The sequence below is a fragment of the Anoplopoma fimbria genome, chromosome 2, assembly GCF_027596085.1.
Source record: "Anoplopoma fimbria isolate UVic2021 breed Golden Eagle Sablefish chromosome 2, Afim_UVic_2022, whole genome shotgun sequence".
Classification (NCBI taxonomy): Eukaryota; Metazoa; Chordata; class Actinopteri; order Perciformes; family Anoplopomatidae; genus Anoplopoma; species Anoplopoma fimbria.
This window is the reverse complement of record NC_072450.1, coordinates 25,698,380-25,724,192: the sequence shown is the minus strand read 5'-3', so window position 1 is coordinate 25,724,192 and position 25,813 is coordinate 25,698,380. Positions and strand designations below refer to the sequence as shown.

Below are 25,813 nucleotides of genomic sequence, written 5' to 3'. Positions count from 1 at the left end.
TAAAACTCGGATAAAAGTCAGTTTCTGACACAAAGAAAAACTTAAATTAATCACAGCCTTCCAAACATTTAACACGGCAACTATGGTAGGAGGCTTTTTAAAGGGTCCTGGTTCCAGAACATTTTGGGGAAACTGAAACTTCACCTTTCCCATTATACTCGGAATGAAGCAATCAGTTGTGCTCGGCGAGCCGATCATTTAACTGCAAGTGATATTATCTGAGTCAACAGCGGCAATATTTATGTATTTGTTAAGTGACTAAAAGCCACCTGCTTGTGTCTATTTAATCACCCCGGTGAGCAACATTGTGATTTAGTAGCATTGGCTTTGTGAATAGAACTGAATGGAGAAACTAAATAGAGGGTGGGAAAATTAAATAAAAATAACTACTACTTTTAATCAAGAATGATTAACAGCCACATTAAGGAGATATCACACCTACTCAATTACCCTAAATTCAGACAATTATGCTTTATGATAAACCCTTCAGCTGACCACAACAACCAACACCTCCTGTAATAGTGTTGTCTTAATAAAGTCATTAGAGGCATTACCACGTTTTTTCTGTATTGGTTTCTTTGACGTAAATATACAACAGGAGTCCAACTGTGTAAACTTACAATATCCATCACATTAACACTCAGTTTTATAGACTTTCTTTAGTTATATGTGATAGCAAGAAGTAGAAGGCCTAACCTCTATAACCACCATGATGCTGAAGCCTGCAGATAACAAAGAGCTATTACTGGAAAACAGTGCTGTTTTATTCAGTTTTGTGGTGTGAAATTAAGATGTAAAGCCACCAAGGGATCCATTTTTCCTTGTCGTCTGGTGGCCAAGTGTCCTTCCACAAACGTGCAAATAAAAGCGAGCAAACTTTGGTGGCACACATTCGGGGTAGTCCAGGGAGCAGACGCTCGACACACATGAAATGATATACGTGAGGCAGCTCGACATCAACCTACCGGCGCTGAGGTTGGTCATTTTCTGCAAAGACGGTGCAAAATATTACTGATTGTTCCTTTACTGTCGCCTTTATGGTACTTAGGAGGTTCTCAGCGGTTTCCTCGGTTTCTCCAGTCACAACAATAATGGCAAGGTGGGATTTGCTGCTGAGTCACTGGCGCCACGGTAATATTTTTACTTGAGTTGTCTATTTTTAAGACAGATAACCTGCAGATATATTTTAAAGTTGCTGGACTAGAGATAAGTTTTCCCTTTAACATTAATAAATTGACTCATTGGCACCTATGGTTTAAGTAAGCAAACACATTTTCCTCACCCTATGGAGACAAGATTAGACGATTTCCTCATGTTTGAAGAAGCTGCAACAGCAGATATTTCTCAACTCTGACACAGCCCTCTTGGAAAAAAAGACCACAGTAAATACAGAGCCATTAGAGAAGAGTTAAAGGACTATATATGACTTTAATATTAACTCTTGGGAAAAAAAACCTTTCAATACTTATTTAGAGCATTTTTTATATATATCTTTCCACTTTATGACAGGAATAACACTGCATGGTGTGAATGGAATGTACCAACTGTTCACACCATCAGCACTTGCCAACAAAATGCCATAAGTCATCAGATAAGAATTTTCACAACATTTCAACATTAACTCATATAATTAATCTTGCCTTTTCTTTTAAAAACATCAGGATTTAGTTTATGGGTCTCAGAGTTACTGTCACTTACATAGATGGTTTCCTGGTAACCTCACATTGACATCAAGACCAAGAATTAGCCTGGATCTAAACCCCACCATAGAACCACAGTTGGCCATTTTAACACGTGTACAGATTAGACAGAAAGGACATGAAGTTTTAGTCTGTGAGCTTTACAGGAGCTGGCACGCGGGGTTTGTATCCTTTGGAAACTCCTGTTCCCAGTCTTTATGCTAAGCTACGCTAACCGGCGGGCTGTAGCTATAAACTTGGCATACACACATGAGAGTGGGGATAATATTCTGATTTAACTATAGGAAAGAAAGCAAATGTGAACATTTTCTTGCATAAAGTTCTCTGAGGGCAGTTGTCATGGATGGTATTTACACTGTTAGGTTGGTATTATTTAAACTAGAGGTCGACCGATAGTGGATATTTAAAAAATCGTTAGTTTTGGAGCAGGAAAAAGCTGATATCTGATAAATCGGCCCATACCTATCAAGAGCTGACACTGTTGCATTATATATTCAAGAGATAACTTTTGTGTGGAGAAATAAACTGAAAACAGATCGGGTATGATTTGTCACCTTTCTGTAAACTTTTGCTGTTCCCACAACCCTATCGCTAAAGTAATTTGTTATATATTTTTTTTCATTAAGTGGAAATTTGCTTTCTGGAAGAAAAATAATAATAATAATAATTTCTACATAATAAATATCTAAAACATAATCCAAAAGTTAATTTATGGCCAACATACAATGCAGACATCTTTTCTGGCATCTGGGTTGTGTAGTAAGTGTGGTCTTGGAATGTCAGCTAGTAACACTAACGGTACATCGTTCAGCAGAAAAGCATCTGCTAGGAGCAAATACATTTGTTGATTCCTGTTTACATCATGCAAGCACATTAATTGAGATTCACATTAATTCAGAGTGCAGCTCAAATATTTGTGTCTTGAGTGTACGTTACACAGCTTTAATGCTGAGGAGTTAACCAAAGTCTGGAGCTTTGCGTTGCCTCGTGCAATGCATATTTACCTTTATGTCATTCAGCTGAGACTTTCTTTTGAGCCATTCCAGCAGAAAATAAGAAGCTTTGTGCCTTGCTCAAGGACACATCAAAAGGGTGTAGAGTTATTGTACATTATGGCTGCTGCATGGATTCAATATCTGCACCAACATTCCCCTAATAACAATAGAGTACCCTGGCAGGATATGTGGTATGCTGTAATTAGCTTTATTTTGGGCTCAAATAAAATGAAGCGGGCCAAAAGAGGTCACCTCATAATTATAACACTGATACTTTGACAAGAGCCATTAGGCTACAAAAAAGGGACATTAAATATAGCTAATTTCTAATGAACCAGGCAGATGTTTTAGTCAGAATATCAAGGCTGGCAGAGCTTTTCAGCCCTACTGTACTTTTGTTTGTTCGTTTCATCAGTGCTGTGGTGTGTTTTACACAGCATTCTGTTTCTTACTATTGTCACTGAATATTAAATGTAAATGCTTAACTTGGTTTAAGGGTGTTCTCTTATTGACTTTTATTTTGGGTTTTTTTCTCCCCATTTCCTCCCAACGTTCTGTCAGTATTGGGAACAAACGTCCACGTTTATTCATATGACCTGACGTTGTCACATCTACTGCAGATGTCGCATTAGCTTGATGTTTCTATGGTTAAAATATGCAAGTGAGCACTTATGTTGTAACTTATCAGTATATTGATTTTGTAGTCATTTTTGTGTTCATTTTTGAAGTCCTGTGTTAGTTTGACCCATTCACCTACTTACCGGCCCAGCAGAAGTGGTCTTTCTCAATTTTTGATACTACGTCACTAGCTCTGAACAATAATCAGTATTTAAGAAGTGGACCTAGTCGTAGTCATCAGTTCTGGCGGCCATCTTGGTTTAAGGCCGTTGCCGTCTTGACTTTTTGCAACTAGTGAGCGGAAGTTACCATATTTTGACTACGGAGGAGTGATGTAGAAACGCCATATACGGCTCTGGCAGCGGTAGCGACCTGTCAATCACAAGGTAGCCCCGTCTTAAAGTATACCATGCTTCGTGGTCTATTTGTCTCTAAATGGGACCATCATTTACTAAATAAGCATCATGCTGTATTTAAGAAGACTTGAAACTAGAGATTAATACCATAAACTCATTCTAACAATGTTTACTGAGGTAATAAATTAAGACACTTCCGCATTGGCTTCACTCTCCAGAGCTGGAAGGTTGCCTCCTGCTCTTAACGTTGCATAGTCTCGGGCATGCGTTTAATTTGTGTGTCCACCATTAAATAGGATCCTAATTGACTTTCCATTGGCATTGTTTTACTGCTGAACAACACGTGTACATATACACGAAGCACTGGATTTAAATTACATGACTATTTCAGATTGGGCTGCATTATTTGCAGTCGACACAAACCATCACTTAACCAGCAGATATTGGCTTTATTGGTCTGGAAGCTGATTTATATCATCAAAAATGATTACGGACCCATGCATGGCACTTTAACATGACAGGTCTCTTGTGCTTAGTTACAGCTGCTAACCCATGATTGGACAATTGCTGTACAATTGCCAAGTGACACAAAGAAATGTTCGTGTGCAATGAATGAAACATGTATTGAAACACAGTAAGAGGTGTAACTGGGGTGGGAGTTGATTACAGTCATAAAGTTTACTGTATCTTAATGTGACGACGATAACGGCCTCAATTCACCTCGTGAAAAAAAAGGAGCAACCAGTTGGGCATTTGATGGCCGGGGCTTTGAACAGACCCATCTGACACAGACATCAATGAGGTCGGCCTCTGAGGCTAAGCTAAGGCATAATAATTAATCTTCTTTGACATCATCATGCTCGGTGTCACCTAGCAACGGTCTATCTGCATTAATGAGACCACAAAAAAGAGCCTGTCGCGGCCTGTCTGGGGCGGGGCGCTCGCCGGTTACCGTATAAAGGCCTCTATGTGGGAGAAGTGGAGATGTAGTGAACCCACTTGATTGATCTTTTCTATTTATAGAATAGCATTTATCACATTTTTAGCCTGAATGTGAGGAGAATTTCACATAGTATGAGACCTGTACAGAGGAAAAACTAAACATTAAGAAACACCTTATTTTGCATCACAGGTGAGAACAAAGGAGGAAACATTTTGGATCTTTTTTAAGTCCCTACCACTGCTGCACAGCAATTATTTTTAGTGAGAGGGTTGGAAGAAAGAGGTGAGAAGGTTACAATAATTTATTTGTTTTCAGTCTTGTGTTAGTGAATCTGTCTTCTCGAGAGACAATTAAAGAGAAGAGGGGGATTTAAATAACTTCCATTAAATGTTGATGAGCTCGGTCAGCTCTACCAATCACCCAAGAGACATGCGACTTCACTTTAAAGAAGTCTACACCCGAGCGCACCAAAGGGACGTACGCACACATTTTCAGACTCCCTAAAAAACAGCTTGTACGACTTTGAGTTTGGTAATCAGACTAGACCTTTCTGTGTTGCGTTCTCAAATGCCAAATTGACTTTAGCATCCACATTATGAACCACCACCTGCTATCTCGTTCTCGTTCTCACACACACGCAAACGTGCGCACACGCACACACACACACACACACACACACACACACACACACACACACACACACACACACACACACACAGTGCAAAGCGCAGAGATTCAAGTCTAACAGCAGTCATCCGCAGGAGAAAAGAGAGACCAAATTGCATCTCAGCTGACAACTGGAAATTGCAAATGGCAACGTGTTCAGGTAAGAGACTGTGAGTAAGTTCCTAACCGTGTTTACTCCTGGAAAATTGGGGAATAACAGGCTGTCATACGGTGACACATTGGCCTTTGTTAAAGAAATTACTTTGCTCTTCGCGTGGCTCTATGATGCTCGGCCTCCTGGACAAATTGTCCATCTGGCGAGTGCAGACTAAATGGAACTGCGTCTTTGGCATGTTGCTCCACCGCTCGCACAAAGAAGCAGGGCCAGATAGGAATCCAATTATCCGAGGCAAATAATGGATGTCTCATTTAAGATGCCGCGGCTCCCGCAACGGTATTGGCAGGGACCGTAGAGCCACGTCTCTATCAACTGCATCATCTTCTGCTCAACACTAACTCATCTGCAGCAATATGCTGCAAGTTGTCAGGCATTACAGATCATAACAAATATTTTGAAGGCACGGGAAACATGGCTGTCAAAGATAGAAATATTTACTCACATGTAGCGTAGGTGTGGGTTCTGAGCAAACGCTCGAGCCTGGATCACCCTCAGGTTGCAATTCATGATAGTTCTGAAACGGGGAACAAAGAAAAAAAAGTACAGATGAAACCTAGCGTGGGTACGCACAAACAAATGCACACAATATCGGGCCATTTTTTTAAAAAAATTCCCCCCTTAGTCTCCCTTATTATTGCTGCATGTCTTTGTGCGCGTCACAAGCAAAGAAACTAGTTTCCAATGCAGAAAAAGGTGGACTCAAGGTATCTTTTAACCACCGTAACGAGACCATGTCTATTCCAATCATTTCAACTTCAATCTGCATGTGCACGCCCTGCAGAGCTGGCCCCGAAAGGGGAATTCACTTTAAACCACTGTCTGGTTTGTGAACTTTTGTCTGTCTTTACTATGAAACGAGTGAAACCTCCGATTAGAGTGTGCATTCGAAACACATTTACGCATTGTGTCAACTTGCATGGAGTGAGATAACTGTGAAATTCAACAAATCCTCATTTTGCAGGGGACCCAGTGGAACCCTTTCAAGGAGTCCCGGGATTTCCTGCGACCCAGTTTGGGAGCCGCTGTTCTGGGCTACAATGGTAATGACTTCTAATCTTGTAATCACAGATGTCTCGTGGCTCATTCAAAAGAAGCCGTCGACATCATTATGCCCAGCTGTTGGTGCCAATAACCTTCTAGAAGTCTGATCACGCCTCCTTGGTGTTCGACTGGGATGTCGCGTTTCATCACCGTGGGGCTCTGGGACCTTTGAGGGTCCTTGAGAGGGTTTTTGGGGCCCATCGAAACCTTTTGAAGGGTCCCAAAGGAAATTTGCTAACACTTCACTGTTATTTCACTCCATTGAAATTAGCACAACAATGTACGAGGATGACTCTAGAGCTTTTACGAGCAGTAATAACAATTACATTGAACACAATCATCTCTGTAAGCAACAGGGATTTGATGCTTGCAGCATTTAATGTTTGGTCTTTTTTATTTTTTATCTTTGTGTCGTTTAGTCTTCAAAACCACAAAAAGAACAGACTGAAAGGCCAAAGAAGTTTACCAAAACATTTTTCTTTACTTGGGTGCTTATGAACAATGTTTCCATATGCAACGGTTGTATGTTATCCTACGATAGGGTATTTCGCACTTTTCGGGTCCAGCAAGCCATAGAGTCTTCTCAAAATAAACTTCTACAATGAATAAACGCCTACATAGGTAACAATTTGGTTAGGTTTAGGACACAAAACTACTTGGTTGGAGTTAAGAAAATAACTACGGATGTTAGATGACAAATCGACGTATTGACTTCTGGTTACACATGGGACACAAACAGCAGCCTCCTGGATCAAAACCACCCATCTATTCACCTCAGCCTCCTCCCTATGTGGCGTCTGTCACTCTTTATACTTCCTCTTTTTAAGATCACATGATATAAATATGAATAATGAGGATATCCATATTACAGCGCATTCATTTTTGTAGGTTTAAGAGCAGCCAGTTTTAAACTACCATGAAAAATACTAGATGGATCAAAACCAGGTAAAGCAAAAAATTGTGATAATTGCCAAATGGAAACTATCTAATATAATAAGGCACACATTTTAGCCCATATAATGCACAAGAAAAACAGGGATGAGTCTGGTTATATTCTAAATTTGTTCTTTTTGCATCAAATCCCATTAAAACTCAGCTATATATATATATATATTAAATATATATATAAATAAGACATCTATATCTAAGACATCTAGGAGCTAACATGCTTTTTCCAAGTTGTGTGGGAGCTCACTGTCTTCATCCTCAGCTCAGTTGGCAATTACTTTTACTCTTTATAAGCAAATAGTTGTTTGCTGCTATATCAATGTTCACAATCTCATACAAAGCGCCTTAAAGGCTACACTCGTAGAAAGGCACGGGTAATCCATTGTGGTCCTTTAAGAATATATGAACAATAAACAGTTAGGGAATGCATTCAGCTTCTTATTCTGAAGATGAACCGAACAGCTGAATAATATATTTAATAGGTCTATGTTTATTTAAATTAATTATTGCATCTCTTCTCATTTGAAAAAAAAGATGAATAAGATCTAATGGAAAAACGAGGTGAATCCCTCGTCCCTCCGCACTGCTAACAGCCCCACGAGGCTGCAGCCTTCCCAGGGAAGGCCTTGACTCCAGCCAGGGAGAAGTTGTTCCCAGACAAGGCAGTGGGATAGTGGGTAGGTGGTAATGAGAAAAATGCTAATTTAGTGCTGGAGATATTGCACTTGGCCTCCCTGATGAGGGATCAAGGGGATCAGGGGGAGAGGCCAGCTCTGACTTTTGGAGGGCAAGGGAGAATACGGATCTCTGCAGAGAGCTGAAAAAAGAGTGTAAGAGGAAGGGGAGGTCGGGAGGCTGCGGCTGCGGGGGGAGTTGCGGGGTGAGAGGAATGTAAAGGATGAGGCCTGGTAGCGTAGGGTAGCACAGCAGGAATAAAGCGTGAAAAGAGATGAATTTGAAAGAGAAAAAAATCCCCCACGTTACAGCTGGGACCCCTAATTCAATTTTCCCTGCTGCTTTTTAGCATTATTTGATCAGTGGCTAAGCAAAGCGAAGGGAGATGTTCCAACGGCGTGCGACTGTCGAGAATTAAGAGCCTGTTCAAACATCGGCTCGTGTTACGCCCTTCACTCCCACTCCTCCCCGCACACCCCGACTGACACCTTGTCATCTCCTCTGAGAATTAGCTGGGTTTGTGTCACATCCAGAGAAGTATCGTTAAAACAGGCAGCCACTTGTATTGTCAGCTGAATTACTGCTCTCATCTCAGTGGCAAAAAAACAATGGCCTCTCCGGCGGTGAGCGGGCGGGCGACCTGATGGGAAACACGGATCGACAGCGGTACAGGTTCCACAACTGTGTCTCTATCAACAGCCTCCCCCTCCTGATATCGGCACCAACACTCACAGTTTCTGCAGTCCTGTGTAGAGCTCCATGTCGACGTCTCTCAGGGTCTGCAGTCCCGTCCAGTTCTCTATGTGTCTGCAAACAAGAGAGAGAAAGAGAGAACAGTAAGTGAGAGGTGAAAGGAAAACAAATCGGCGGATGGAACGTTGCCAGTGCTTTTTGAATCCATATCCATTTAAATTGCAATTATTGGAACAGTTCTGACAGAGCGCTCTCTGCTGCCTTCTGATAGATTTAATTGCAGAGAGGCAGGCTGTGATGGGGGGGGGGGGAGGCAGACCAAACATACACTGCAGATGACTTCTTCTAACACTATCACCACACTCCCGAGGGACAACTCGGTCGGCGTGGCGGGATAAAACGAGGTGAGGCCGACCGCCTTTCATTTCACTTCCGGACAAAGAGCGTCTGTAAATGATTTGTTTGTTGTGGTTCTGGAAATGAAATGGGCAACACACACACACACACACACACACACACACTCACACACGCACACACACACACACACACGCACGCCGGTTTCAATTAAGCCGGTGGAAATGAGGAGATGTAGCAGGAGACACGGCAAAGGCCTCCTTGCTTTGTTTTGGATGGTGGAAAATATCATTAAAACGCTGAAGGGGAACTTAATCCTAAATGTCAGATTTCAAATGAATACAACGGACACGACCATCAGCGATAAACATATTAGTATTGTTACGTGACAGCACGACAGCAGATATATAAAACGTCTATATGCATGCAAATAGAAACACATGGCAATGTTGCAGCCTAAGTTGAAGATTTGAATTGCACTCACACTTCACCGTTCAGTTTCAGTTCTGCAATCAGATAGCGGTTTATATTTTATGACAACAGCAGGTGAATAACATTCACAGCGATTGGTTTTGGCAAACTTGCTCCCGCAGCAAATATTTTGGCTCTTGTGCATCTGGTGTTCAACGAGGACGCAGCTTCTGAGACTGTCTGTTAATTCGAGGCCTGCAGCCCCCCAGGGTGCATCACCTGCTTTAGTGGGGAGGAGGATACAGGTCTGCCAAACATAACCAGCACTGGTGGAACCCGGCCGTGCACAGCTTTATTGTTGGCTGCTGGGTTGGCAATTTTAGTTTTTTTATGAGGGCTGGCAGGTGGGAGCAGCTAGCAGTAAGAGAACACGCGCGATGTCATTTCAGAAGGGTTTTTATTCCGGTAAATAAGTCTTAAAATTATGATTATATCCAGAAATAACCGCAGTTTGGGTCGTAGTGTGAGCTAAGTCACAGGAAATTAAGCTTGGATTCGCCAAATGGTCAACAACATGGGACAAACCAAACTCAGTGCAAACAAACGCAGATTTGTGAAAGATGACTGGTGACTGAGACTGTTTTTAAATTGGGTTTACATTGAGCCCAAAAATGGCCCTGTCACAACCCTAGCATTGTGTATTTAGGTGTTGTACGTGGATTGAAAACACATTGCATTTACATTTGTGTTTGATGAGGTTACAATGTGTCTCTGACCACATCTGGAAGCGGTTTGGCCTATTGATTAAGAATAAAACCTCAAAGTGTTTTGTCTTTCCCATCGCTTTCTCATTCACTCAAATCATTCAATGATCAAACTGATCAGGGATCAGATAAATGCTACAAAAGTCGGTTGACATTATTGTTCAACATCTAACCAGTGTCTCTACTCTTGGATTTCAATCTGTCCTGAATGCTTGGATGCATAACGTTTAGCTTTTTTGAGATCAGATCTGAAGCATTATGTCTTAGCTGAAATTTGAAGATTTGGAGGCATTATGTGGCATTAATACCAACACTGCCAGTGTTACATAAGCTCACTCAAACATTCATACCGTCATTGTGAGGGTAATAGATGCTGACTGTCACGTGAAATCAAAATGGACGTTTGCGTGGCAAAGTGCGGCGGCAGCAAACTGCTTCACAGAGTAACGTTGCTGACGTCGAGATTGGTGTTGAACTGAAGGCAGCCAATCCTGAATGCAGGGAGCTGAGTCATTAATGTGTACTGCAAGCGGACATGACGGATTCCCCTCACGAGGCTTTGCCCACTCACAGTCTGCTGTTTTACCCCCGGGACCGGGCCGACTCAGAGGAAAGTCCATGAGCTGGAGTCTCATGTGCTTCGAGGGTGGGATCTTTTCATAAGACTGGCAACGCTGGTGAGGTTATATTGATCAACACTTTCAAAAGTTAAAGTCCAAATCATTTAGTTTATAGTGTTGTGACATTTTAAGCATCTCCAGGTGGGAAAACCACATTTCTCTGCTGAATCCGTTGGGGAATCATTTGAAGACAGTGTGCAGAGGAGAAGTCAACTGTAATAAATATCCAGTCGATAACTTGAACTTTCACTGCCTGTGCCTTTAAGAGTGGGTGAAGTCACACATGTTTTACACATCAGTGGCTTTAAACTATTTACTTCTATATTCTGAATCAATCTCGGATCAATTCTAACGCATTAGTACCCCTAAAACGTTAAAGTTTGTCACACATGTAAATTAAGTCTGGCTTAAGTCAATTAAAAAACAATAACTGACAGCAACAAGAGCTGACTCACTGGAAGAGCCTGCACCTCATTCAACCAAGACATTTTGTCAAACAGCCTGAGAAGGTGAAAACATGCAGCTAATGCAGATGCCACAATATGGCTGAATCCTTGTCAATTATTAAATTTCTGGCCTCTAAAGGATATTGTACCTCAAATACAGGCATGTAAAAATAAAAGGCATGTAAGTATGTTATCATATAAACAGAATAAGCTACAACACAAATCACCAGAGGATAAGGCCAGAAAAATAAGAAGAGTCATTGAAAGCTGTAAAAAATGATTAAAAGAAACTACCAAACAAGTTTATTGAATATCTAGAAATAGACTAAGCCATCCCTCTTGGATGCAATTTTCCAAAATTAAACATCCAGTCAGCTTCTTACATTTCCTAAAGAACTGGTATCAACTCTCTGACCATGTATCTTGATCTTTGGACCAATAAGGGTGATATTGAGCGACTTCTTAAGAGTTTTTATAGTTTTTCAATAAAGGACAGTTTTGTAGTTTTGGGCAAGAGAACTGACCCCTGATGTGAAAGCAAGGTCTTGTTTTAAATCAATCATGTGATTCTCTGAAATAAACGTAGATGCCTCCTTACAGAATTTCAGCTATAATTGCAGTAAGTACTCAACAGTGTCCTTAAAGCTTCGGTTCAGAACTTAAAGTCCCAGTAAAACTGAATATTTGCGGGCTGCACAGTTACAAGAGGGATTTAAATACAATCCTTTGCATTTCATTGGACTGCCAAAATATCTTAGAATGTAACACATCCCTTGTCGCTAAGTTGCAGATTGACTGATGGATGGATATCATGTCATATTTGTTAAAATAAGTTGGTACTAGCTTAGGTAAGCAAACGTCATTATTCACAGGAAGAAGATTACTGTTTTTTCTTCTCAAAATCTGAAGGAATAGATTTTTGTATATTTTGTAACAAGTGCACAATAAGACCAGGGAAGTGATCTAAGAGGATTAAAAAAGCCTTTTTCATTTTATCTCAGCTTCAGCACTTTTTAAATAAGAAACAGCTGAGCTGTCAGATTTCTATCACAATTAGAGAGCTAAAGTGCACTGAACCTTGTTCAGATATTAGCAGTTGTTATTATACACACACTTCAGGCTAACTTGATGCACTGTAATAGCTGACAGCTTTATACTGTTTCTGTCTGTGTTGTGAACGTTTCAACACAAATTGTGTCTACAGTGATTAAATACACAAGGCAATATGACGGGCTTGCATCAGTGGGACATCATTTCAACAATATTATATGCCCTCGTAAGACACTGATGCAATATTGTGGTACTAAAGAAAAAAAAAGTTTCATTTATTTGAGCACAAAATGTTTTCATTTGCAGCGCCGCTTTATGCTCTGTGATCAAATTTAGCACTATCCCCATTTCCATCAAGCTGCCGTCAACAAACAGCACAGAGAGAGAGCAGGGAACAACCTCCCCGCGGACCCGAACATGTCGTCTGCTCAGAGCGCCTGATTGTCCGCGGCACATTGAATATGCATGTGGATTAGGCTGCTGTGAAAAGATGGATATGAATAACAAAAATTCTATGATTATACAGGGGGCATTCAATCCCTGTCCTGTTATTCCCACATCCTTGAAGGATCCACAAATAAAAATGGCACCAAAATGAAAATCAACATAATTTGAAAAAATAATGGAGATGCTAGCATTGTGCATCTCGGGCGTTCGAGTAGACTCTCTCATCATCGCACTTTCAATGAGTGACACTGTGCAGTCATTTTAAATCGCTGCTTTGTCAAAATGAATATTACACAGAAGAAAGAAGATTTGAGCAGTGGATAAAAGGGGATGTGCGTTTTTTTCTTCTTCTTGACAACACGATTGGAATGGAAGTCTGGCTTTCTTATTTCTGCCTCATCTCTCTTGTCTGCCTTTAATTATTTGTTCTCTGCAAAGTATTTCATAACAACTCTGTTTTCTTGAAGGACTTTATTCATAAATGTGCCATGACAGGACTTGATTAGTAGGCACAAAGGAAAAGAGTATACTATCAGAACAAATTGTACAGGCTGATCTACCAGCTTGCTCTCTAGCTGCATACATGCCTATGAAATTAAAGCTACCTTCCATCTGCTTCAGAAAATGGCCTCCAACAAAGTACAATCTGAACTGGGTGGCATGGCTGGTTCAGCGCTTGAGGAGAACACCCTGGAACCAAACAGTAACAGATTCGATCCCAGCAACAGCCATCTGTTGTGTCGAAGCGGCCCTGGGCAACGCACTGAACCCCTACCTGCTATCTTGTTCTCAGCTCCTGAGAATATGAGCAACAGGAAAAAAAAAAAAAAAAGGGAAATAAAACTGTTTGTCGTGTCTTAATAGGAGAAAACTAAATATAACAGTACAAAGGTAGGATTCGGAAGTAGAAAAGGATGCCAATTTAAGCATCACAAGCTGGATAATTCTGGATTAATAGCCAATAAGAAGCTCTCTGTTCTCATTTAGCGACTGCTGGAGATGTATGGAAGTTTATTATTATTATTATTTTACAAAACTGTCACTAAAAAAGAAATGTGCGATTCAGAATTTAAGGACATGGAGGGACTAGATGAAGAATTATATTGGAGGATTTTTAAACAAATAGTAGAACTTTTCTTGCTCAGTATGGTCTATGTTCATTCTCCCATGTTTGCCACCTGTGTGTTAACACCAACTGAGAGCAGAGCAAAGTAAAGTGGAAGTAAAGTGGAAGTAAAGTGCCTCTCTGTTTAGGCCTTGGGGGCCCTGGGGGCGTAACAAATAAACAAGAAAATACGAAATTCTCACAGTCAAAAAATTCTGGTCAAATCTATTCATACGAGCAGAAATGTGAATTTGCAACACTTTTTCAACAAAAGGTTGGAATAGATTCACACAGGTAGGACCATCTAACAGTTGACCCAGAGCAGCGTCCCGTTGTCCGTCTGAGGTAAACTGATCTATAGTCTAAGAGACTGTTTGCTATTTTATTAAGTTTTTTGCTCTAAGTGAATTTAAGTTCCTTCTGGTAATCAGGTTGCTCAGTGTAAATGTCAAGGGCTTTTATTGTGAAAGGTACGGAAGGAGTGGATCTGATGTGTTGCCTTTGTCAAGGTTAATAAGAGAAGTTTGCAGCCTTGGTTGTTCCACAGAGCCTCTTTGTTGTTGTACGCTCAAGTGTACATTTAAATTATATCTGTTTCACACAACTTGATTTGTGGATACATTAATTTGGGATGTGAAAGGGATTGAAAAAAGAATTATAGAGCTTAAGGGAAGTGCAAAGTCCTGTGATAATTCGACAGTAAGTGGCAGTTCGTCACTATAAGTGTCCTCTTTCCCATTAAATTAAATCCATTGTTGATTTTAATAATTGATCAGCGCATCTCTTTGAATCTGCTTTGGGTTCATATAGTAGTTTTGTCGATGATGAGCTTCTGTTTTTTAGGACACCTTTAGCAAGGCACTCCACAACTTTACTCCAAATTACCAGTTAACTTGCGAACAGTAAGTGAGCATAAAAACAAAACCAAGTGACTTGTGTCTGACTTGAGTATGATTAGAAACCGTAGATTAGCCAGTGAGCCATGCCTGTGTCATGAAGATGCTGTGTTGTGTTGTGATCAACACAATATGTTTCTGATGCCACACTATAACTGAACAAATCCCTCAGCGGAAATATGTGGTAATATAAGAACAAGATACACGAGGCTCCCAGTAGCGCAAAAAACGAAATATCTTGTGTTTCTCTGTAATCTCCTCTGATTCCGCTCAATACCGCTGTCTGTCTGTGATTTACGACTTTGTTGCGATGATCTACAACGCTCGCGCAGCTGCCTTAATGGGAAAATGTTTAATAAAATAGAATGTCTCTGGTGTGTTTCTGGGATATTGATCTACATTCTGCCTCCCTCTCTGTTTTCATAGTGCAGCAGTCTTATACAGCCCAAAACACTTCAGAGTGGGGATGCGTGGGGTGAAGTAGCACTCCTCTAGATTAAAGCACACGCCTCACATCAATCAGATAACCTGTTTTTTTGTTGTTGTTTTTCTTTTGCTCCCCTCATAAGTGTTTGCAAGCTGCATTGTAAAGATGGGGTCGCATTAAAAGGACACAGTGGAAGAAGCGATGATGAAACACAGATGAAAGGAAGCTATTTCCTTAAACATTTACCGCAACTGGTAGGCTGGAACAAATCATCCCCCAGAATAATCATGAGGGACATTTAGCATTCAGAGCTTGTAAATAGAACGCAAGTATTACACAAGCGATGTGGTTTCTCACAGAGACAAACCCACTGCTGTTACCTATATGCAAATGCAATCACGCGCAAAGGTAGACAGATGCACAGGCTTCTTCCTAAATGCATGGGCCTATGAAATGATATCCGCCTTCCATCTGTTAGTCAGAGTCTGATTCATAAAACAGCATCCAGCAGAATTAATATACAAAGCCAACTGGGGTGTACGGTGTACTTTTTTGCACATTTCTTTCTCCGGAGAGGATTGCTGGAGCCCCGCCCTGCCTCATGCTCTTCCAGTGACACAAACCGAAAAGCTATACTGCCTTGCAAGAGCACTCAAACAGCAGGAGCTGTGCACATGAAGGAGTGGAAAAAGGAATTGGTAACTTCGCTTTCCTCTCTTATTTCATCCCTGTGTTGGTCACAAGAGTTAAGCATGAGCATGTATGCCCAGTTATTCTTCCTTTAATAAATAAAGTTTGAAATTATTTCTTAAACAGTGATTCGGTGTTCATATTGACAGATAAAAAACATCACAGAGACAAATGGGCGCACTGCTAGTCTCCGCCACGCTTTTACTGGAAAAATATGAAAACCGAGCAAATTGTGACAATTTGTCTCAATTGCATTAACAGCAGAGACTGCGAGCTGGAGAATATGATATTGATATTAAAGTGACAGGCAGAATTGACCAAATTACAGCTTTATTAAAAACGATTCCCCTAGATGGATTCAGCACTGAGGATGGAGCCTGATTTTTCCAGCAAGCGCATCTGAAAATCCATGGGGTAAGATAAATGGACGGAGAGAGAGAGAGGGGGGGGGGGGGGGGGCTACAGTTCAGAACAAAGCGAAAATGAGAAAAAGAAATAGCAGGAATGAAATTTCAATTGATTGCTTTAGTTATCGTAGGTTTCCTGGGAACCGATCCTCTAGTGGGAGGGACGGCCCAAAATATGGACCTATCAGCCAAATAGATGCTTCTACTTAGTGCTGGTCTCAGTGGACATGAACATATTTGGGCTAAAACACTCCGCAGCCATTTTTAATAGCACTACAAAGACTGTGTGGGTAGTTACTGTATACTGTATAGTATATCCAATTATGCACATCTACACATTCTCCATTGCCTTTAGTAGAACCCTTAAAAGTCCACCTGTCGATAACAATCACAGTGAAAAAATTATTTTAGAAAACCATGTTGCCTCTTAAAACGCATGGAAGAAACGCATGGAAGAAACGCAAACCGTGACGCTTTTACCCAAGGTGCTTGGGAGGTTGGGCCGTTGCTAAGCAAGCAAATCCAGAGCGCTGTGATGAAGTTCTGGTGATTTAGCAGTGAGCCTCCCTGACTGAACTAAACAAAGTCAACAGAAAAGATAAGATAATCCCTTACAGTAACTTTACTGCGGGATTCCTTTTTTTTTTGGATTGGCTGAACTTTCCCCGCTGCGGGACTAATAAAGGATTATCTTATCTTATCTTATCTTATCTTTCAACTGGATGATATGACGTCCTTGGACGGTGGAGCTTGTTGGTTGATTCTTCTCACATGACTTGTGGTGGGCTTGCTACATTCAAAAAAGTGTCACAAATCTAAGATACAACATTTGAACGAACCCTTACTCTCGTCCTTGTTTTGCAACATTCTTGAAATTAAACCTCTATTCTTTGGTGCTGTTGAAATTTTTATCAACAGCAGAATATTAATCATATTCTATTCCTGATTCTAAAAATAGAGTTCTGGTAATAGTGTTGTTCCTGGTATTAAGCTTAAGTTGTTTAGCCAAAAGACACACACACATACAAAGTCTCACAGTGTTTGACCACTCATTTTGTTAAGAAGGCTTTGCATATTTTAGACAGAACTATAGCCTTTAGGCTTTTGTAGTGTGGTGTGTGTGTGAAAATAATGAGCTCTGAAACCCAGATACTAAATCATTTATATTAGAGTCTCTGGTGATTGAATTATTCTATGTGCAGCTCTTTACAGAGTGAAAACAACTTTCAGTTAAATTACCATTCTGCTCACTTCCTGCATGCGTGAGAGCTGTGCTGTTTTAAACCCTGTGCCAGAGCCATCAGCTCAGAGTGGGTTTTTTTTTTTAACCGTCCCTCGGCTGCCCCCGGACTGTTCTGTGTCACCGGTTTGCCGATCCGGGCCCCCGGGTGAGAAACTACCGAAGCCTCTGAGTGTCACTGTTCGCTAAAGGCTCAGCCAATCCGCAGCAGAGATTTGGCAGGGCTAATCGTCGCGGGAGCATTGGTCCGTGATCTGAAAGGTATCAACACTTCACACATGACTAAGCTCAAGTCTTTCTGCCCAAAATGAAAATGACTATAATTAGTGTGCTGTTTTGCCAAGTGTCATCAGGCTATGATCTGCTCGGGATTCTGGAGTTACTCAGCGGCGGCTCCGAAGGCGATGGATCTGCACATCAACGGATCGTCACTTCCAACACTGTGCGCCTCCATCTGTGCCGCGCAACAAGCCGAGTGCGTCAACACTGTCAACCCACAATTATCATTACACCATTAAATGCTCTGAATTAGGCCATTAAGTAAAAAAGAAAATGCAAGTATAACATTTAGAGGAATCAGTCTGCTTTGGAGTTAATGGCAACCAAGAACCATTAGTAAAGTATTGATAGGTGCAGCTTTAAGTTAACAACTTTTTCTAACAAAGTATATGAGTAAATGTACAATTTCTGCTTTATAGAGTTTCATTCAGTTTTGAATCAGTGGATATCAAGTTTAGAATCGATTGGTGAAATTAAAAGGCATTCCATTTGAGTCAAAATACTTAATGATTTCAAGGATTGTCAGTTCCCAATGTGTACAATGAGAATCATAGATGAAAAAACCCCCAGAAAAATGGAATCTTGAAAGAGGGAAAGCATTCTTGAATGAGCAAAACACTGAGAAAATATCAAATCTGAGCTGAGACAGAAAACAAATTTAAACATTTAAAAAAATCACAATGATTCTTATCACAGGCATAGGTTTCAGGTTGTCCTTGAGAAACTCTATGAGGAAAATCTTGCCACTCACTATACCACAATAATTCCTTAACATGATTCACAAGGCTTTCTGCTGCTGACAGCATTTATGCCTCAACTCTTGTTAGAGCTCCACTGTCCTGCTGAGCATGATGATGTTTAATCAAATAAGTGATCGTATAGCACTGGATCTCTGCCAGAAAGGCCATATACTGCATGCAAATGTGGGAGCATGGTGTTATGGAGTATACTTAAAATACATCCCATCTGGAGACATGGATAATTATTGGAACGATATACGTCAGCTCTCCTTCACACTTGGTATTCTAGACACACACGAGCCACAATCTTAGAAAGTCAGACTACAAAAATAAAGCATAATATATGGTTATATTACTGGAAATACTGTGGAAAGCATTGTACAGGGAGGAGATGCAGAACAGGACAGGACTAGATAAGATATGATTTTTTTTTTATATGAACTGTCATTACATTATCCTAATCAATGTACTATATCAACATTTAGGTTTACATTAAGTTTAATTATGACACCACATTAAAAGTTAAAACTCCAACTGATCTGTAATTCTTTTCCACCCATACAAAAATTTAAAAAATCTTTTTTGTACCATTATCAGGACACTGTAATTATACATGAGAGCCCAATACAAAATGGCTGCCATCCTCATGAACACATACATTGAAGTCATTAACCCTACCAACCATCCACCCTTCTTGTTGATAAGCTATAAATTGAACAAATTCTGCAAAGAAGGAATGAGTATAAGCCAATCAGAGGCAGAGAAGGGCGTGTCTTCGCCAAATCAAACCATGCACCACTACCAATGGCTGTGGAAATGGTCATTTGGATTGCCAATAAAATGGCACATTAACAAAAAAAAAAAAACTCTCTTGCACACTTCTTGCTAGTGTGAGATGGGTTAAACTACTGCATGGTGCCATTGGCACGCAATGTGATATGATGGGGGTAGGATGTATTCGAAAATAAGATAGGATATGATAGTATACAACATAGCATAGAATATGCTGCAGGAGAGGACACTATAAAGCATTAAATACAGGAGAGGACAGGAATAGGAATGGATATGATAGATTTTGAAACGAAGATAGAATAGGCTATATGGGATCGTTTGTGAAGATGGGATCGACATGATAGAATATATGATAGGGTAAGGGATTGGATAGATGAGACTAAATAGGCTTTATATAGAATAGGAAGGGAAATTATCTATATTTGAATCATAGAGGATAGGACATAGGATACAACACGATATATTCAGATACAACAGGGCCGGTAACACTCAGCTCTGTTATCACTGGCGGCCCCTTCCAGCTGGGAACTGGTTAAGAGTAGTGAGTGAGGAGTCAGCAGTTAGTCAGTGGCGATATAAAACAGGCTATGAAAGGCATGAAAGAGAAAGTGTGAGTCACCGCAACCAAGAGAGGTCCTTCGGCATGCATTCATAACTGGCAACCCAAAATATTATGCAGGTGGCCACTGCAGAACGCGAGCTTAGCAGTGGACAGACAAAGAGGTGCACAGTCACGAAGCGTCCACACACGCAATGGATCGCATAATCTTCCTGGCGGAGATTTAAATAATAATAATGAGAGACAGTTTCTTGTGGTGTGAGTCATGGGATTTGACAATTTAAATAACCCTCTCTCGATTTCTATCGTGTGCAACTGTCCTCCACAACTGCCTCCTCTTTATGATTCACCTACTTATCGGCACTCTATCTTTATGTCAACAAGACACCCCGTCCCACGTTCGACCGCCTTCCTGATGAAGTGGCTTTGAAAAACAATCCTCCTGGTTATCTTATCTTTCATGTCAAAACCTTTCATTGCTCCGATGCAGAGAGGAAAGGGAGACACTGAATGTCTCACAATGAAAGGAGATAGAAAGTTAGAGGTGAGGAGAAAGAGCGATTTGAAGTAGAGGGAGAGAGAGAGACATATTGTGCAGTGAGCTGCATTTAAGGGGCTTTGATTACAGATTACGATGCCATCTGGTGCTAACGGTGGTCATACTGTACATGACAGGCAGCATATTTGATACGGGATGCGTGCACCTCCTGCCGCAGCTCCTGTTCGTCCCGGGCCACTCTGGGTAAAGACAGCCCTCTCCGAAGGCCAGTGGTCCACTGTGGGATAAGTCAAGTCCTGGCAGAGACCGCAGAGCTCGGTTTACAGCGTGAGGAGTGGATTAAATGTTCCATGCACGTCCTTCATGGAGCTAGTCTCCTCCAATTTCAGGATATGATAAATCTTTCAGCTGAGGGGCATCTCTCCTGGAGAATTCAATTAGGTAAGAAAAGGAAAGAGGATCACAGCGATATTAGAGGGCTGATCTTGGAGCTCCACAGCCCTCCCAGTAATGAACCGCTCCGTTCCTCCACCGTGACGAGATTGATTTGACTAGCCAAGCTCAGAGTTCATCCCCTTTTTTAAAGTCACTCTCAAAAAAGGGGCTGGCTGTCACTGTGGAGAGAAGTTTGGATTTTTTTTGAAGAAGTGGATTGAAATGTGGAGTGACGGTTTGGATTGAGGGCCGGGGAGTGAGGCGTCTCAACGCACCAGACACCTGCCAGCATGTCGAGATAACCTCGGTGATCTTTTCAAACATGGAAAGACGGATCCTTTGGACTGATCGATAATTCTGCTCTGTAATTGTGTCGCACCTCAATTATCAGTTAAATGTACTCTGGATGGCCCGTCTCTGATTTCTGTCTGTGTGAAAGGAATTCATTCAAGAATACGACACCACGTCAATTGCTTTTTACAGCAGGTAAACACTCGGCTAAAGTGACACTTTTGAAAACGTTGCATCTCGTCGATAAGCGACTCTTTGTGTCTAAGTATGGCATCGGTGTCATAATGTATGCATTCTGCTCGTGTCCATATTCTCTTTGATCATTCCGCAGTCCTGAAAGTGAGCCTCAAGGATGTACCTAATCGTGCGAGTACAAATAGTATAATTAACTTTAATAGCATCTGATAAGAGTCTCTATTATGAGATTTCGTGACAATTATCACAATTATGAGAAATTAGTTAAATGTGTCTACCTCTGATATATCCCCATTGGCTTTCTGGACTTTGATAGTTGTGTGCCACATAGAATTTCAGTTATTTCCACAATACGTCATATTCAGAGCTGAACAAAATTGCAGCTTTTAAGCCACTGTCATTATTTGTTGCTGAATGCTTTACTGTGCAGTTAAAATAAAGTATTCTTCGCCTGACAAGTCCCATTTTTATATATGTTAAGGACATTTAGGGACATAAAAGCTATGAACAGCCTCTCACCTTCCTTATCCAGACAGTCCCATCAGCTGGAGGTGAAAAAAAAAAAGTAATTACTGGGTTTAGGTTGAGATACACTCCGCTGCACTCCAATTGCAGCATTCTGGTCAGAAAGAAGTTTCTATCTTCCAGTTTACAGTAAAAAACCTGACATTTAAAGATCTTGATTCTCTGTTCATTTTTCATTCCTTTATCTGGCAGTTCTTTATCATCCATTTTGTTTTATCATCTTTTGCTGTCTAGATGCTCTGACCTTTGACCTCTTTGTTATTGGTTTGTGATGATATGATTGCTTGATAGTGGCTTTATTTTTTTTTAAAACATATCCTTGTATCCCCGAGGAGTATAATTGATTCATTAAAATATCATAATTATTTTTTATTAAAAGCTGAGCATAAAAATGAATTGGACTTATGCCGGGTGGTACTAAGTCAGACAACATTAGCGCAAACTCGTAGCAACAACACTGAGACGGAATCTGGCAGTAAACTCAAAGCTATCATTAAATGTAAATTTCAGCATTTTGAAGACAGCCTAAGATTTAAAGGTTCATGGTGGAAAAAAGTGCTATATTTCCCAGAACACATACTGCCTATATCTACCTGCTCAGCCAACTTTGTTTCTTTAACCCGGGGTGTAGGGGCACACCCCAACATTCACTGATTATACACTGACACACTGATGCTTATAGCAATGGCTGGCTGCAAGGCTTTGCCATAAGTGCAATAATGAAATGCTTAAAAATGGTAGGAAGCTGACTACTCATATGTATTTCAGGTGCACCAATGACAACACCTACTGCAGGTGCATACTGGACATCTGGTGCAACGGGAGTTTTTTTCCGTCAGACTCAGTGATGAAAAGATGCAGGAAATATGAGAAATGAAACAAGAGATGTGTGATTGTGCACGTAGGATCTCCAACCATATCGGCAGACAAAAACCTGGATATTATAAGATTCTGAAAAAATACAGTTTCAATTCTTTCAACAATATCCCTTCATGACAAATAAATCTTTAATTGCAGGTCTGTGACGAGATAACTAGTGCCTGTCCACCAGACCCAAAGGGTTTGGGGATGCTTCAACCCCATAATAATGTGATGTATGGGTATAGATATGTAGAAGGATATGTACTTGAAGCATTAAAACAAAGCTTCAAATTGATACACAGCGAGATGACATAGCTTCAGAGCCACAGGGGCAAACAGAGTTGTTTTCCTGTGAATACCAGAAACAAGGCTTGTGGGAAATCAAAGCAAAAGGTTAAGCTGAATCATGTGTGTGACACTTCTCCACCTGAGTCCTCCTGCTAATTAGAGCTCGGGAGAAATTAGCATTTCCATGTTGACGAAGGATTCTGACAGGAGGAATTTACACATGCAGCAAAGGAATGAGGCTCACAGCTGGAATTAGACTCAGCCGTGGTGATATTTAGCCAGGTGTCAAAATAACAGAACGCTATTTTTTGGAAGAACACAGACACTGGTAAACAGGGTTGACAGTGAGTGAAGGTGTCCTGGTTTGGGGAGTAAAACACACACGAGGTGTAGAAGGAGAGTGAAGAAATAAAAGAGCACTATCATGTCCTCAAAACAAAGAATAAAATACTTTTTGTGTGTTCAAAGATTTCGTTTACTTAAAATTATACCTCAAAGAGGCGATAATTAAGATTAGAGGTGCATCCGCACTTTATGTGCCAAGATGAATAGAGAAAAGAGTAGTTTTCTTTTTATATAGACTTATATTGTTGGTGATTAACAATATAACAACTCATGATCTTCAACAAAACAATATTTAATCTATCAAGTTGTGTTTCATCTACAACAGCTTCACTTTCATGGACTTCTACTATTAAAAGGCACATGAATATGAAAATATAATATGTACTTTTGTAGCTTGAAATATTTTCTTTTTTGGTCATTGTGGTCAATGCACAGCAGAGTATGTAAGCAGAGGCTTTAAAATATGGTGTCTCCCTGCCTTAAAACTAGACTGGTAGTCAAACAATGTTATTATCTCCTGAGGACTTTGTTTCCTAAATCATAGCAACAGTTTGGAAATGGTCAATTGGTTTAAAGGAATAATTTGATGTTTTGGGAAATAAAACCAGGCTAGCTTTTCCCCCCGTTTCCAATCTTTATGTCAAGATAAGCTTATTGGCTGCTGGTGGTAGTTATTTGTATCTGACAATGATTCCAATTTTTCCATCTTAATTCACACCAAAATTATTTTAAATGCTTAAACACTGGACACTTACAGATCAGGCTCTATTTTGCAGGTAACCTATGGTAATAGATTTCCTGGAACTGTCTTAACAATTTCTTATTTTTTACTTTGATAGGCCTTTATGAGCTGGTGCAGCACTAGTAATAATTCAAAAAGGTGGACTACAGAATAGATGCAGTTGACACTGTCAGTGTTTGGCAGAAGAATCCTTTCATTACAACACAATACCAAAGGAATAAAAATGCTACACCTCTACAATTCTTCTTTGCGGGCAAATCAATAAACATCTACTTTCTGCAATTTAGTGATACAAGAACAGGGAAGTCTTAAAAGGTTCTTGTTAAATTCTTCTCAAATTTGTCTTTTTGTGTTCCGACTGAGATGTGATATGCAACAACATCAAGTCCTCATATACTGCAGTTCTCACATAAGTCTACAGTGTCAACCAATTACCTTCAGAAGGAGATCCAGGGAGAGGTATAGCTCAAGGTTGTTGAATATTTGATTGTTTGCTATTTTTCGCCATTCTTCCATCTAAGTGACTGCATATCTCAGGAAAACACAAACATATTCTCTCTGCCTTACACACATACACACTCAGTATCTTATCAAAATTACGGCCCATGAGTGACTCCAAACTCGTCCAGCGAGACAGTGCAACCTGAGGACAAATCTCATCAGTCTACCTCAAGACATAAAGCCTTGGCAGTTGCCTGTCTCCTCTATGTGCATGTTTTACAAGTGTTACTGCACATAACATGGGTGATAAGCTTAGACCTGTACACATGGGGTCAGGGGGCCCCTGATGCCCTGAACATTCCTTATTGGACAGTCATTCAAATGACCACAAACAGATGCAAAACAGCTACAAAGAGATGCAAAATGACAACAAAGAGGCACAAAACAGCTACAAAGAAATACAAAATGACAACAAATGGACGCAAAACAACTACAAAGAAATGCAAAATGACAACAGAGGCACCCAAAACGACTTCAAAGAGACACTAAACAACTACAAATACACGCAAAATGACTACAAAGATACACAAACCAGCTACAAAGAGACGCAAAACAACTACAATGACACACAAAACCACTACAAAGAGATGCAAGACAAAAAAAAAGACAAAACAACTTCAGACAACAATGTAGTCATTTTGTATGACTATCAATCAGGGTGTCTTGCTCTCATCAGGGGTGGTGGACCTTTTACATGTCTGTACTCAGGGTCTCACAATCCATCTAGGCACACACCTTTTTCATATTATCTATGTTAAAAGTGGAACAATTATTTAGGAAAAATGATGTTTAGGCTCTAAAACAATTCACTTCAGCCGCTTAAGAATCTGCACACTACTGAGCATTCAAACATTGACTTCCTCCCGTCTCTTCTCTGAAATAACCAGAGGGGAACAAGTTGATCTTTCCAGTAACAATAAACACATTAGTGATGCTTGACAGGTGATTGCTTCCTCTGGAAATAAGAAGCCTCTGCAGTTCACAGTGTCAAATGCAGACAGCTGCCGCCACAAGTCACTTCCCATGGCTGACATGCCAGCCAGTTTTTCAATCATCGTCTTTTTAAAGAAGAGATACCAATTCCTGGTGGA

General features: G+C 40.5%; 1 protein-coding gene across 4 annotated transcripts in view; it reads right to left on the bottom strand.

The window, feature by feature from the left end:
* Positions 1-25,813, bottom strand: part of ntrk3b (neurotrophic tyrosine kinase, receptor, type 3b) — a 161,297-nt gene that overhangs the window by 123,685 nt on the left and 11,799 nt on the right. For all 4 annotated transcript variants that reach the window (XM_054614563.1, XM_054614561.1, XM_054614559.1 and 1 more), the window contains exons 2-3: positions 8,853-8,927; positions 5,899-5,970 (exon numbers count right to left, since the gene is read on the bottom strand). In XM_054614563.1, coding sequence (XP_054470538.1) covers positions 5,899-5,970; positions 8,853-8,927 — 147 coding nt within the window. The remainder of the gene's footprint in view (positions 1-5,898; positions 5,971-8,852; positions 8,928-25,813) is intronic.